Source organism: Arachis hypogaea, chromosome 1 (assembly GCF_003086295.3).
Source record: "Arachis hypogaea cultivar Tifrunner chromosome 1, arahy.Tifrunner.gnm2.J5K5, whole genome shotgun sequence".
Taxonomy (NCBI): domain Eukaryota; kingdom Viridiplantae; phylum Streptophyta; class Magnoliopsida; order Fabales; family Fabaceae; genus Arachis; species Arachis hypogaea.
In genome coordinates, this window is record NC_092036.1 from 110,920,134 (window position 1) to 110,934,872 (window position 14,739).

General features: G+C 31.8%; 1 protein-coding gene and 1 long non-coding RNA gene across 2 annotated transcripts; both read left to right on the plus strand.

Annotated features, from left to right (window-relative positions):
• Nucleotides 1-401: 401 nt before the first annotated feature.
• LOC112710124 (galactoside 2-alpha-L-fucosyltransferase) lies at nt 402-3,046 on the plus strand. The gene is made up of 2 exons (XM_025762237.3): nt 402-1,116; nt 1,484-3,046. The coding sequence occupies exons 1-2, from the start codon at nt 849-851 to the stop codon at nt 2,938-2,940; spliced, it is 1,725 nt and encodes a 574-aa protein (XP_025618022.1). The 5' UTR covers nt 402-848; the 3' UTR covers nt 2,941-3,046.
• A 6,562-nt stretch (nt 3,047-9,608) lies between these two features.
• Nucleotides 9,609-10,881, plus strand: LOC140184044 (uncharacterized). Its single transcript, XR_011880687.1, has 3 exons — nt 9,609-9,941; nt 10,036-10,109; nt 10,607-10,881. It is a non-coding gene; the product is annotated as an uncharacterized lncRNA (long non-coding RNA).
• The last annotated feature ends 3,858 nt before the right edge of the window (nt 10,882-14,739 follow it).

The following is a 14,739-nucleotide window of genomic DNA, read 5'->3' on the forward strand; positions in this document are numbered from 1 at the left end:
ACTTCTACACTTTTTTTTGAAGGAACACTGTAACTACTTCGTCCACTGAGATGTTATTTTCGCGAACAGTCTTGCTAAAAGGATAATAATTTTTTTTTTTTGGATGATAGTCGACAATTTTTGGAGGCTTCTTTATGCAAAAGCCAATACATTGCAATGGATTTGTATTTTCATTTTAATGGAAGGAACACTATTCATTGCGGACAACGTGTTATCACCTCTGAAACTTTAGAGTTAGGTGTTCTTAGTGAGAACACTCTTCAAATCTCGTGTACTGAACTGCTTAATTATTATATTTTAAATAGATATTAATCTCTAATACTTTCCTATTCTTTAATTAATTCATGAAATGTGAGACTCACAGAATACCAAAAGAAAAAAAAAACGGTCATTGAGACATTATATGAAAAACTTTATTTTATTTTAAAATTGAAGGAGGCGGACAACACATAGCCATAAATAATGGCGATTGGTAGTGGAAGGTAACATTAACATAATAGAGCCACCGACAGCCAATTTTACATAAACACTAGGATTGTATTATTAATTCTTATTAAAGAAAACAAAAATCATCCAAAAATGATGTATATTACAAAAGTAATATGAGCACATAAAGAATCAATTATGTAATTAATTTTATATGTGCTTGTATTTAATATATTTTAATGTATATTTGGTATTTTTATAATGTTTCTTTTCAAATGACTCTATTAAATTATGTCTTAACCTTAGTGGCACAGCAACACTGTATGTATGAGTTAATCAGTTTTGGATTTAGATCATTGTTCAGTGTCTCTTGTTGAAGCAAGAACCACACCTATTACTCTTTAACTTTCTATGTGCAAGTGATGAAAAGGCTCATTACAATTAGGAATGTGGAAGAAGGTGGTGACACTGATGATGCATTGAAGAATCTGAATCTGAATCTGTCCTCAGATTTGGAGAAGAAGAATAATACTACTACTCTCCCTCTTATGCGTTTGATGGGGTTCTTTCTTGTTTCTTTCATGCTCTTCTCTGTGCTCTTCTCACTCTCTGTTGTTCTTAGAGACCCTCCCTCTGATGCTGTTCTAGAAGCTTCACCCACTCTTACTACTACTGTCTTTCAGCAACAAGGTAATTTCTTCATCATTCCCAATGTTTCATTGTGTTAGCTACTTGGTTTAAGATTAACTTGCTTAATTTATTCTTAGCCTGGTGCATTTCAATTTTCTAAGCAAAATGGAACTTTGATTCAGAAAGTATAAGCATTGTTTTACTTCACTACTGTTACCCTAGGGTACTCTATGATGCCAAGATTTTAACTTTTTTAGGGTTCTTACATTTGATTGATTCTCTTTCTAAATGTTCAATTCAACTCATCATTGAGTTCAATGAACTGATTTATCCATGTCCAAAAATTTGTCTTTCTTGTGATTTAGTGCTTTACTATTTATTTGAATTCATTGTTAAGTAATGGAATTTGATGTTCTGTGACTTGAAGGTGTGAACAATATTTCCTCTGATTCTGTTGAGAAGCCAATTGATAAACTGATTGGTGGCCTTCTAATCGATGGATTCGATGAAAGATCTTGTCTCAGCAGGTATCAATCAGCCAATTATCACAAAGGACTATCACCTAAACCTTCTTCTTACCTTGTTTCTAGGTTAAGAAAATATGAAGCTCTACACAAACAATGTGGACCTTATACCGAAGCTTATAACAAAACTGTGAAAGAACTCAGGTCTGGTCAGTTTTCCAAGTCCTCACCTTGTAAATATGTTGTGTGGATTTCATTTAGTGGATTGGGGAATAGGATATTGACCCTAGCTTCTACATTTCTTTATGCTCTCCTTACGGACCGAGTTCTGCTGGTCGATCCGGGAGTGGATATGGTTGATCTCTTTTGTGAACCATTCCCAGAAGTGTCCTGGTTTCTCCCTCCTGATTTTCCTCTCAAAAGTCAGTTTCATGGTTTCAATCAGAAATCTGAACAATGTTATGGAAAAATGCTGAAAAACAACTCGGTTGCGAGTTCAACTTTGCCGCCGTCTTTTCTCTACCTTCATCTAGTCCATGACTATGATGATGAAGACAAGCTTTTCTTCTGTGATGAACAACAAAATTTCCTCAAGAAAGTACCATGGTTACTGATCAAAACAGATAATTACTTCACTCCATCTCTATTCTTGATGCCGTCTTTCGAGCAGGAACTGAAGGACCTATTCCCAAACAAAGAAACAATTTTCCACTTCTTGGGCAGATACTTACTCCACCCAACAAACAACGTGTGGGGACTAGTTGTAAGATACTATGAATCTTATTTAGCCAATGCCAATGAAAGAGTTGGCATACAAATTCGAGTGTTCGACACAGATCCTGGCCCATTCCAACATGTATTGGATCAAATCTTAGCTTGTACATTGAAGGAGAATCTCTTGCCGGATGTTAACCGCGAAGACGACATAGTGAGTCCATCAGAAACACCGAAATCGAAAGCGGTGCTAATGACATCCTTAAATGCTGGCTATTTTGAAAAGGTAAGGGACATGTATTGGGAATATCCTACTGTGACAGGAGAAGTTGTTGGAATTTACCAACCAAGCCATGAAGGACATCAACAATCCGAGAAACAGATTCATAACCAAAAAGCTTGGGCAGAAATGTACCTCTTAAGTTTGAGTGATGTGTTGGTTACTAGTTCTTGGTCTACTTTTGGATATGTTGCTCAAGGTCTTGGAGGCTTGAAGCCTTGGATACTCTACAAGCCAGAGAACCGAACTGCTCCGAATCCTCCTTGCCGGCGTGCCATGTCGATGGAACCGTGTTTCCATGCTCCTCCATTCTATGACTGCAGGGCTAAGAGAGGAATTGACACAGGTGAACTTGTTCCTCATGTGAGGCACTGTGAAGATATGAGTTGGGGTCTTAAGCTTGTAGACAGAGACAATTTTGATTAAATTTAAGCTTATGATTATTAATATGTCTTGTATGTTTTTGTGAACTATCTAAACTTAAAAAAGTCTAGCAAATTTGTTGTATGATAGAATGAGCAAATTCCTTTCACACATGCCTAATTAAATTTAAGCAATTCACTCAACTATGTTAAATTATCTAATGTTTTGTAACTATTATTTTCACATAAAGAACTTTATGTGAATAATCACATTAAATTTGGTTTCATCAATCCATTTAATTGGAAACAGACTAGCTCTTTCTTTTTAATGTTAATCACAATAGTCATTTATTCGGCAGGGATATAATCTATTTTAAGCTCATACGGCACACAATTGATACTTTTTATGGGTTCTTAAACCAACAACCAGCCTCAGCTGGAATTTGAACCCGGATGCAGCGTTGTATGAGGCGGACAGGTATGCCAACTTTGCTGGGCCTCAGCTGCGAGTCTCCTTATTTTAAGCTTCAGTTCAAGCCCAACTATGAAGTGGGCCAGAACATGCCTTATTAATAGGATGTTCATATACATATAACAAGGCAACAAAAGAAAACTTGACCTTAAGACAAAATCCACACATACAAAAAAAAAAAAAATACAGGAGCTTAAGTGATTATAATTGAAATTAAAAACTTTTTGTCATTTTAGAGGATCTTCCCGTTATCACCATAAGCCATAGGAGGGAATATACATATACATATTGGATAAGAGTAATGGAGAATCGAATTCATCGTAAAAGGTCATTGTCATTGAAATAATAATAATACTATATAATAATATATTAATCTCAATTCTCATGTGTTAGCAAATAAGTTGAGAATACACAAGAGTTGGGGAGCTGGCACATCTCCATCGTATCAAATGCGAATCATTTCTAATCCGATTTCGAAGAGATTTTAATTGAGCTTCTTTGGAATTTGGAAATTGCATGGAAGCTAGAAAGTAAGCAAGAGTGTGTGTGTATATATATATTACGCGTGTTTTCATATTCCCTATACGAGATATTGATACATAAACATAAAATTATATCTAGTAAATAAGATATAGATAAAAATATTATGTTTTAAAATATTGAATTAATGTATTTTGTATTATTTCTAACGAGAAGAACATATATATATTAAACGAAGATACAACTTATTTTTTATTTTTTTTTATTATCATCAATTTTTTATTATTTTATTTTTTATTTTAAATTTTGTATGAAAAAAAAATGAGATAAATTAGATTTTTTATTATTTATTTTATCTTATATTCAATTTACTATTAAACAAAATATAAAAATATTAATTTTTATGTTTATATTATTTGTGTTCTATTTTTTAGTATATTGCCTTATTCTATTCTCAAAACCAAACACAGTTTACAGGACACAAAAATATCAGACCATCCACATATATTAGAGAATCTCACTTGTTAAAAATTAACTCTGATTAACCATTGTTCAAACTTTAGACGAGTGCCAACAATGGAAACATGCATGCATGTATGGTTGCATGCTTTCTCTATTCAAAATTATGTTAACGGAAGACCATTTATCATCATAATAAGTTTCACATAATTTAGGGATATGGCCATAATGGCCTTAATCCTAACCTTTTAGTTTGTTTTTAAAATTGAGTTTTATCTACTTAATTTTTATATGATAAAGAATTTATATATGTGCTTTGGAGAGTACCGATGCACCAATTATTTTAACAGTTGGTTTTAATTAATATATATTATATATATATTTTATAATTCAGATCAACGGTTAAAACAACTGGTGCACCGGTATTCCTGCACTTAAAATGTTTCCTATTCTATATATCCAGTCTTAGGTGTGACGATGAGGAATTTGTTTATATTCCATCTTTGATGTGGAATTTATTATTAATTTTTTCATAGTTCAATCGATATTGACTATGAGAATTTCGCAGTCATTTTGGATTTTTGGTAGAGAATTCATTAGATATAGTAAAATCTAAAGGTGATTTTCAATAAGAGAAAAAACTATGCTGTGCCTAATATCAATTTTTTTAAAGCTTAAATAGTTATCTAAGTCAGATCCAGCTCCCTATTAGAATGCATATTAAGAAAATGGGGCAGATAATAATCTTAATCGACTCTAATTCTTCTAGAATTATTTGACCCTTCTTAGTTGAGTGCCTTAGTAGATTAAGATTGAAATGAAATGTTTGGCATTAACTTACCTGAGTATGGACAAATGTAACCACATGATATTGTTTCCATCAAACATTTCTCACATTTATTAGCATTAGGAAGTTTTGTGATGAATAATCCCGTCAATTAAAAGAATCCACATATTAAATACCATTTTCTTTATGAGTTGGTTATACATACACTTTTTATCATGAGAAATATGTATTTCTTTTCTGATTTTTCGCAGATCATAAAATACAGACTAATCAACTTTTATGTATATTTAAGGATGTTGTTAATGTTACAAGTGTAAGTGTGAGGAGTATATAAAGTTAGTCTTACATAAAAAAAAAATTTATAAGACGAGCAACTCATTAATTTATTATCTTAAAATTTTAAACTAAATATTGTGTCTTTTCATCTTAAATTTTTTCATTTGATTTTTATGAAATGAGTCCACTAACGTGCAATACGTAATAATAGAAGTAAGATGTAACATTTTCCCTTCCCTTGAAGAACATAGGTCCAATGAATTTGGCTGAAGAATCCTGAATTGGATTTCTCGAAGGTGTGGCAACAACTTAATGTCATCCTTTTTTTCCATATCACAACACCAATCCAAAAAGGCATTTCACTTCACCCATTTCACACGAGGTTATGTTTTCCTTCCTTTTCCTCAATAGCCAATGATATGCCTCCACGTATCAATTGACATGATGAGAGTGAATAATGGGGCTAAGGATGAATGCGTATGAGTTGAAGCCAATTGAGATAGAGAGATTTTTTTCACTATTGGCTTATTTTTTTGTGCACAAATGGAATGTGTTAACTAACCATGTAATTGCTTTATGCAGGAAAGTGCACATCTATTTCCAAGTTGTCTTGTTCTTACAGCACACCACAATAATAATCATTGTGTATGTTATGGTCTATGGCCCAAACAAGTGATCATCATTGACGAGGATAAGATTGACATTTCACACTCCTTGATTTGGATTAAGCTTTCATTTGATTTGATTGATTATACTTTACACAAAAAAATCTCCTTCAATATCTCAATTTCTGTTCTTTGTTTTGTCTTTTTCCATTTTTAAATAGTTTCATCTTTCTTTTTTTGGATAGCATCTTGCTATTATGTATGTACAATAGAGACAATTAATAAGTGATCTATAGGGTCTGAAATAAATAAATAATTGACATTATCTAATCAAAATGGGAATCAACACTATAGTTAGCCACACATGACAATGGCACGTGCCACCAATGCTGTAAATAGACGTCTTTTCCTATGCCCCCTTTATATTTTGAGTTGTCATTGATAAATCTACACCCAAATTTTTTCCAGCGAGAAGAAAAATAGTTGTTGGCAAGAAGAAAAAAAAAAGAAAAGAAAAAAAATTGGGTAAACTCATTTTGTAGGTTTTAACTAAATATTTCTCTTTTCTTTTTTTAGTTAGTTCATTAATTAAGTGAAAACTAAAAATAAAAAACTTAAAAATTATTTTTAATATAAAAATATTATACACCAATATATTACAAATATTATTTTTTAAAATTTTATAAAGATTGGAAGACGAATGGATCATTCTTGATTCGAAAAGGACACTAATTTAAAGATAGAAAAGTATTTTTGTATTTTAGATTTTCTAAGGGCTAGGACACTAATAGCATATAACTTTCTGAATTTTTTTCATATTCTTACAAGAGTTAAATCTCAAAGTACTCTCCAAACTTGCAGTCGAGTCTCAATCTCATTCTTCAACTTGTAATTGTCCCATCTTTGTCCCCAATCTTAACAATATTGACTCAAGGCTGTTTCCAAGGTATGAATATTCATGAACAGAGTGATAACGTGTATGGAGGAAAGCCACGTTGGACAATCAATGACTATATTACATGGCTATTATTACTATCTAACTAAATTTAGTCCATGTAGTAGTTTATAATCCTAATCCAAATTTGAGTTCAAGAAAGCTGCGTCCAATATTAGAAGCTACTATCCTTCTTCTTCTCTGCCGTTGTTAGGCATGTTGCGAAAGGGTATGATGGGTGGAGGCAGCAACGTTGTTGGTAGATGTAGCAACCGACGATCTGAGGGAAGCTGTGGGAGGAGAACCACTAGAAGCATTCATAAATAACTTTTAGAGATGTGTGGGTATGGTAGCTGACTTGTCTCAAATGGGAAGGAACAAATGCGAATTCACTTTATGGTTGTTTAAACTACAATATAAATAATTTTTGTTAATGTATGTAGCTAGTCTCGTGCTCTTTCAATATGTAATATTTCTTCTCTATGGCTATGAAATGTGGTTGCAAAGTGTTGGCAAGAAATAATGTGGTCTTTTTATATGGGCTGACAAAGTTCAACATGAAGAAAAAGTAATTGGTAGAGCTGATCCTGGATTTAAAATACAGGAATGAAAAATAAAATTTATCTAAAAGATTGGAAGTTTGAAATATGAAGTTAGAACTTTAAAAGTGGCATTTTATTTGTTGTTGGTTATTATGTTAATAATTGTGATAGTTGTCTGTGTAGCATAAAAGTGGTGAAGTTCAATTTGGATATTGTGTAATAGAAAACCTAAATGTGATGGTTATGATTGTATCCTATGAACAGACGAATAAAAATGACTAATATTCTGTTTTTTTATTGTTGTTGCCAATTTGTAATTTAAAATCGAAGAAAAACAAAGCTAAGAAACAATAATAAAACCAACATATTCATTAATAACATTCACACCAAGTAAAATGTTTTCAAACTTGTCTTTGTTAAATTAGACATCATCAAAAAACATACCACACAGTATTTAAATAAGAACCAAAACACATACACCCTAACATAGATATAAAACTCAGTAACTCTAAAGGTAAATATTTAAAACAAAATGTCACAACAAAAATATCTTGATGCATAAGTTCAATTCTTGGACTTTTTTAGTGTTTAAATTTTGGAGTTGGTACAAATCGCATGAAGTTGCTCAGCTTTAAAACGGTAGCTTCAGATGCACTAACCATTGGATCAATAGGAGTACTTGTCGGTGGGGGAGTACTTGAAACTGGAAGAATGGGTGGTGGTGGTAGAGTACTTGAAACTGGAGCAGTCGTGGCTGGTGGAGTAATTAAAGCTGATGCAATTGGTGGTGGTGGAATAATTGAGGTACGAGGATGTCTTCGTTTAGGGGGGAGCTTTGCTTGCCTAGCCTGGGGATGCACATCAGTTGTGGCAACCTATTAACAATTATAGAAAAATATTTAATTAGCTCAAAAGAGAGCTACAAAGCAACGAGAACAATATTTAAGACTTGTTAAGAGTCTTCTTTTTTTGACACAATAGGTTGGATAATGTCAATGCAAGCTCAATCTCTGTAGCATTGCTTTCATCTTAGACTTCATTTGCAGCAATTGGAGGTTGATTCTCAGTACTTGCAACAGCTTCACCAGATGAAACAGCAGCAGCAATAGATACAACAATTGTAGCCTCATCTTCATCTTTCTTCTTGGACAGTTCCTCTTGTCGTGACCTTTACCACCACAATGGCAGCAAGAACCCTCTTTATATATCCTCTTCAGCTTGGTGGTCTTCTGCTTCTTTATATATTCTCTTTCTTAACCAACTTGCTTGCTATCCACCTTCTGTTGGTCAATCTATTCTTTATCTCTTTTAGGTAGGTATGATCATCATTAAAAGTTTTAACTTGCCAAGAAACATCTTCACTGTCCCTAGAGGCATAAATAACCTAGGAGCATTCTTCACTTTTGCGTAAAGTCTAACATCTTACATTATCATTTTTCTTGAACCGAATTCTCCTACCTTCTTTGATACGCGCTTCAAATGTTCATGATATGAAGAGTTCAAGTGTTATTTAGAAGATATTAGTTTATATTTTTAGAATGTTTTAATTTAATATATTTTAATTTTATTTATTTAATTATTAAATTGGGCCTTATGTATATGGGCTTTAGGGTTTTCTTTATTTTAACCTAATAAGAGGTTATAAATACCTCCTTAGCTATTGTAGTCGTAGCATAGAATGATTTAGAGGTTTGAAAACCCCTTTTTGATTTCGTGATGAAACCATAATGTGGACAATTGAGATTGAGGAGTCCCCCTCTTGTTACATTGGGAAATTGAGTAGAAGGTTGAGGAGTCCCTTCGATTCAATTTCCAAACTATGGCGTTGGCAAGTTAGATTGAGGAGTCCCTTTCTTGTTGCGTCAAGAAATTTGGTAGAAAGTAGAGTGATTCTCTTTGTTCTCAATTTCAACATATCCATTTTTGTTTTTATTTCAATTACAATTTATCTTTTCTATTCAGTTTCAATTCTTGTCTTGTTTATCCTTTTATTTCTTTGTCATTTGGTATCAGAGCTCAGGCAGTGGCGGATCCACGGGGGGACCTAAGGTGGCCATGGTCCCCCCCAAATTTTTTTTAAAAAAATAGTAAATAGTAATAATTAATAATATTAAATTTTTTTATATATAATATTAAAAAAAATATAAATTACAAAATTTTATAAATTAAAAAAACTAAAAACTGCATTATGTATTAGATATTTGAATTATTGTTGCTCTTGTTAACAAATAGCCCATTCTAATAATTAATAAAAATGGTTCTATTATACTAGCCCAAGCCCATACTATTAATTAAAGTAATCCTAGTACATTTTTCAAATATTTGTTTCAAACTATCATAGGCATAGCGCCACTTTTCTCTCTCTTTTAGTGATTCCCAAACTTTTGGTCTTCTACTCTTCTCATTCTAATTTTCTTTCCATACCAAAACAAGACATATGAAGAAAAACCATTGAAGAGAAGTGAACAACAAAATATTAACCATTGAATGCACAACAAAGATTCAAAGAGGTATATTTCAATTTTTTTTAAGTTAATGACAATGTCAAGTATTATTTACATTATTTATTTAAAATAATTAATTTATTTTTTTTATAATGGACAGTGTTCAAAGATTGAAGTGAGGACGAAACTCAATAGAATTATTTTTTTGTGAGACTTGGAACAAAAAATAATCAGGTAAATCAATAACTTTATTTTTGGTTATTATATATTTGTGTTTCTAAAATTATTTGTTATTGCTCAATAGGTTTAATATTTTTTTTAAGAAAATAATATATATGCAATTATTTTTGTTTTTTTTTTTTGTTAGATAGTTCAAGTTAAGTTAAAAATGTCAAAGATGAAAACAATTCACTCATTTAGTGAGCAAGCAACCGAGCTCCTCATACTGAGTACATCTCTAGATCCTAAAGATGCTTTCAAGTTATTCAGTGTTTGCAACATATGCAATCTTGTAAAGAATTTCTATTCTTTAGATTTTTCTGAGCAAGAAAAGATTCAATTGGATTATGAGTTACAACATTATGAACTTGATGTGGTTAAAGCTCCAGATTTTCAGAATTTGTCTACTCTTGCTGAATTGTGTCAAAAATTGACAGAGACAGGAAAATCAAATATATATCCTTTAATTGATAGATTAATTCGTCTTGTTTTGACTCTTCCTGTGATAACAGCAACAACTGAACGGGCCTTTTCAGCTATGAAGATTATTAAAACAAGGTTTCGAAACAAGATGGAAGATGAATTTTTAGCAGATTGTATGATTGTATATATTGAAAAGGAAATTGCTTCAAAATTCACTTCAGAGATGATAATTGATGATTTTAGTTCCATGAAGCATCGTCGAGCAAGTTTAAAAATATCAAAATCTTAAAGTATGTAGTTGAACATTGACTTTTATATAATATAATATAATTACTTTTTTGATATATATGCTACAAATCATATTTTGTTAATTTTTTGTTATATTTTATATTTAATTGGCCCCCCTCTTATGAAATTTCTGGTTCCGCCACTGAGCTCAGGTATTAGATTAATTCTTATTAACCTATATATGTTCTTCTTTTATAAAAAAAAGAGAGAATCCAGTGTCTGTCGCATCTTTCTTTAAGTTCTTGTGTTCTTATTTTCCGTTTACATTTCATTATTGTTTAAAAAAATACAAAAAGGAAAGAAAAAAACAAAAAGAAAAAAATTATCTTCTTTGTAGTTATTGTCCTTTTTATATATTTTTTTTCACCTACAAGATTTGAGGACGAATCTTTTTTGAAGAGGAGGAGAATAATACGCGCTTCAAATGTTCGTGATATGAAGATTTTAAGTGTTATTTAGAAGATATTAGTTTACATTTTTAGAATGTTTTAATTTAATGTATTTTGATTTTGTTTATTTAATTATTAAATTGGGCCTTATGTGTATGGTCTTTAGGATTTTCTTTGTTTTAACCTAATAAGAGGTTATAAATACCTTCTTAGCTATTGTAGTCGTAGCACAGAATGATTTAGAGGTTTCAAAACCCCTTTTTGATTTCGTGATGAAACTATGGTGCAGACAATTGAGGTTGAGGAGTCCTCTTTTGTTGCATCGGAGAATTGAGTAGAAGGTTGAGGAGTCCCTTCGATTCAATTTCCAAACTATGGCGTTGACAAGTTAGGTTGAGGAGTCCCTCTCTTGTTGCGTCAAGAAATTGGGTAGAAAGTAGAGTGATTCTCTTTGTACTCAATTTCAATCTATCCCTTATTTCTATTTCAATTATAATTTATCTTTTTTTTATTCAATTTCAATTCTTGTCTTGTTTATTCTATTGTTTCTTTATCATTCCTATATGAAGTTCTCTCTCATAGCCTCCTTAAAATCTTGTTTTGTGTTAAATTTCATTCCCACCTTAAGGTGTAGCTCTCCAAATCTTCTACCACTTTTAAAAATAGGGAACGCTTCGTCAACATCAACCTCACCTAGCTTATCCTCTGAGTTAGGAAGTGTCTTCATTTTTTTCAAATACCAAGAATCTGCCGCATCTGAATCATCATGATATTCATCATCAACATCATAATCTTTAAAAAAGAAAAACCAAGGTGAGACACCATCAACCAAGAACATACAATTAACCTAAATTATAACCCGCCATAAAAACTAATAAACTACATATAAAACAACTTCTATTTACAGTACATTCCAATCATAGCTACCATGATCCCAACAAACAAAAACAAACAAAAAGATGAAACATCACAAGAAGCAAACCCTAACACAAATTCATAGACAACAGACAAATGGAAAAAAGAGATGAACGAATGGATACTGAGTTAACAATGCAGAATAAACGAAGAAAAATCCACGATTAAGAAAAAATGGAGTAGGCAGTGGCTATTTAGTTTTTCTTTTTTATTTTGGTTACCTCTATCAGTCAAAATGCTTCTCCCTAGACCACTCCGTTTGCGATAGAGATGAGGCGATTCCAGTGTGGTTGCTTTCCTTCAGAAAGAACACCAAATAAAACCCTTCTCAAAGTGGCGTCATTGAAGAAAATAAAGAAAAGACTTCGTGTGTGTGTGTGTGTGTGTGTGTGTGTGTGTGTGTGTGTGTGTGTGTGTGTGTGTGTGTGTGTGTGTGTGTGTGTGTGTGTGTGTGTGTGTGTGTGTGTGTGTGTGTGGTGTGTGTGTGTGTGTGTGTGTGTGTGTGTGTGTGTGTGTGTGTGTGTGTGTGGTGTGTGTGTGTGTGTGTGTGTGTGTGTGTGTGTGTGTGTGTGTGTGTGTGTGTGTGTGTGTGTGTGTGTGTGTGTGTGTGTGTGTGTGTGTGTGTGTGTGTGTGTGAGAGAGAGAGAGAGAGAGAGAGCAGTAACCCCAACATGTTAAAACCCCTAAAAATACCTTAAACGATGTTGTTTCTATTTTATTTAGGTGCCAAAAATGAAGCGATGACGTTTTATCAGTCCAACGTGGCTTCCAGCGTGGTCTCCGTCCAATCAAATCATCATTCCGTCACCAGAAAGTACCTTAAGGACGACCGTGAATCAATATTGTTAATATCACGGACAAAGTTAGGACAATTGCAAATTGAAGAATGAGATTGAGATTCGACTGTAAGTTCAGGGACGACTTTGAGATTTAATTCTTCTTACAATTATATATTACTCTCATTATTTTATTCTATCTATTAAATTTGAAAAAATGTATAACAAAATTAATAAATAATATACAAGCTCATTGCTACAATATAACAAGTGCTTATATAATTAGGGATCCAACAAAAGTATCAATAATGTTCTACAATAAGTGAATTATCTAATCAAGTCCAATCAAATTGTTAAAATCTCTTTTACGTTCATGCACTATCTATATGTAACTGATTTTTAACATAAACGATTTTTTCATTGTATTTTCATTTTCTTCTTAATTTCTCTGCATTCTCCGTGAATTTCCTCTTTTTCTCTACAAATTTTTCCTTTTACAATCAATGTTTTTAATCTAAATTTATTTTCGATCAAATTTTAAGTTATTTTGTAGTGATTCTTGTTTTTTGAAATTAAGTAGTGAAATTAGAATCGTATAGTAGTTTTGTTTTCAAAAACGATGTATGATACAAATTCATATCAGTTGAACCAGGGTGAATTCAATCATTGTTCTGAATCGAATCAACTTGAAGAGGTTTGATTCGTTTCTTTGATTAATGTAGTTTGTGAGTAGTTGATGCTCGTGTAGTAGTTTTGGATACAAGTCGAATAATTTTATTTTTCTTTGTGAAAATCAGTATTGACAATTAAGGATTTGAATTTGAATAAAATCTAAGAATTTTGAATTGTTTTTTCGATCAATCTATTTTTGTTATGTTTAATGATAGTTATGGTGTTGTTTAAAACATAATTTGGTGCAAGGTAGAATTAATTTTGGTGCTATGTATTTGTTGTGGTTACTTTGATATATGATTTTGTGGTTAATTTTGTTGGTTCTTATGCTATATATTCAGTGCTAAATGAAATTAGTTATGGTATTTTTTACTTTTATGTTTTTTTTTTCATTTAGCAATGAGCTGATGAAATTCTTTAATTACGAGTATGAACAGTTTCAGTGTTGTTGTTGATTTACAATGGTGTCGTGCTTATACTTTTCTATGTGTTTGCAGTTTTTGTGTAATGTTGATGAGCAATTTGTGCCAAAGGTTGGGATAACTTTCAACACACTTAAAGAAGCTAAAAAATTCTACAAAGATTATTCTAAAATTGCAAGTTTTTTTGCTAAAATAAGGAACGCAAATAGGAAGGAAAATTAAATTAAGAAAAAAAATCATGAATATGACTTAAATGACACCAGAATCACTACAATTCTCTTGTATGACCTAATTACATCAAATCCCAATCAATGAGACCAAGTGCACCTCATTTAATTTAGAATAACACCGAAATTACTTAATGATAATGACACAAAAACTCAGTTCAGAACAAGCACATAAACAAGATTCAATCAACCACACAAACATATCCAAATCAATTTTGGATCAGAAAAACTGAAGAATATGGCTTAAAATGACACCAGACCTTATATGATCTAATTATAACAAATCCAAGTTATTAACAGTAAGTACAACACATTTAACTCAAAATGATATAAAAATAATTAATGATGATGACACACGAATTCAATTAAGAACAATCACACAAACAAGACTCAATTAACCACAAAAATACATGCACGTAAATTTAAATCCCGAAAAATCATCAACATGAGTTAGATAACACTAAACTAGCACAATTATAACAAAATCAACACTATAAAGAGAACTACTGTTTGTAATTCTACTTTATCGCAAA

Excerpts from the sequence above, each read along its gene's own strand:
- LOC112710124 (XM_025762237.3), top strand. The coding sequence starts at position 849 with ATGAAAAGGCTCATTACAATTAGGAATGTGGAAGAAGGTGGTGACACT. Across the intron at positions 1,117-1,483 it reads TACTGTCTTTCAGCAACAAG|GTGTGAACAATATTTCCTCT; the intron begins GTAATTTCTTCA and ends TGTGACTTGAAG.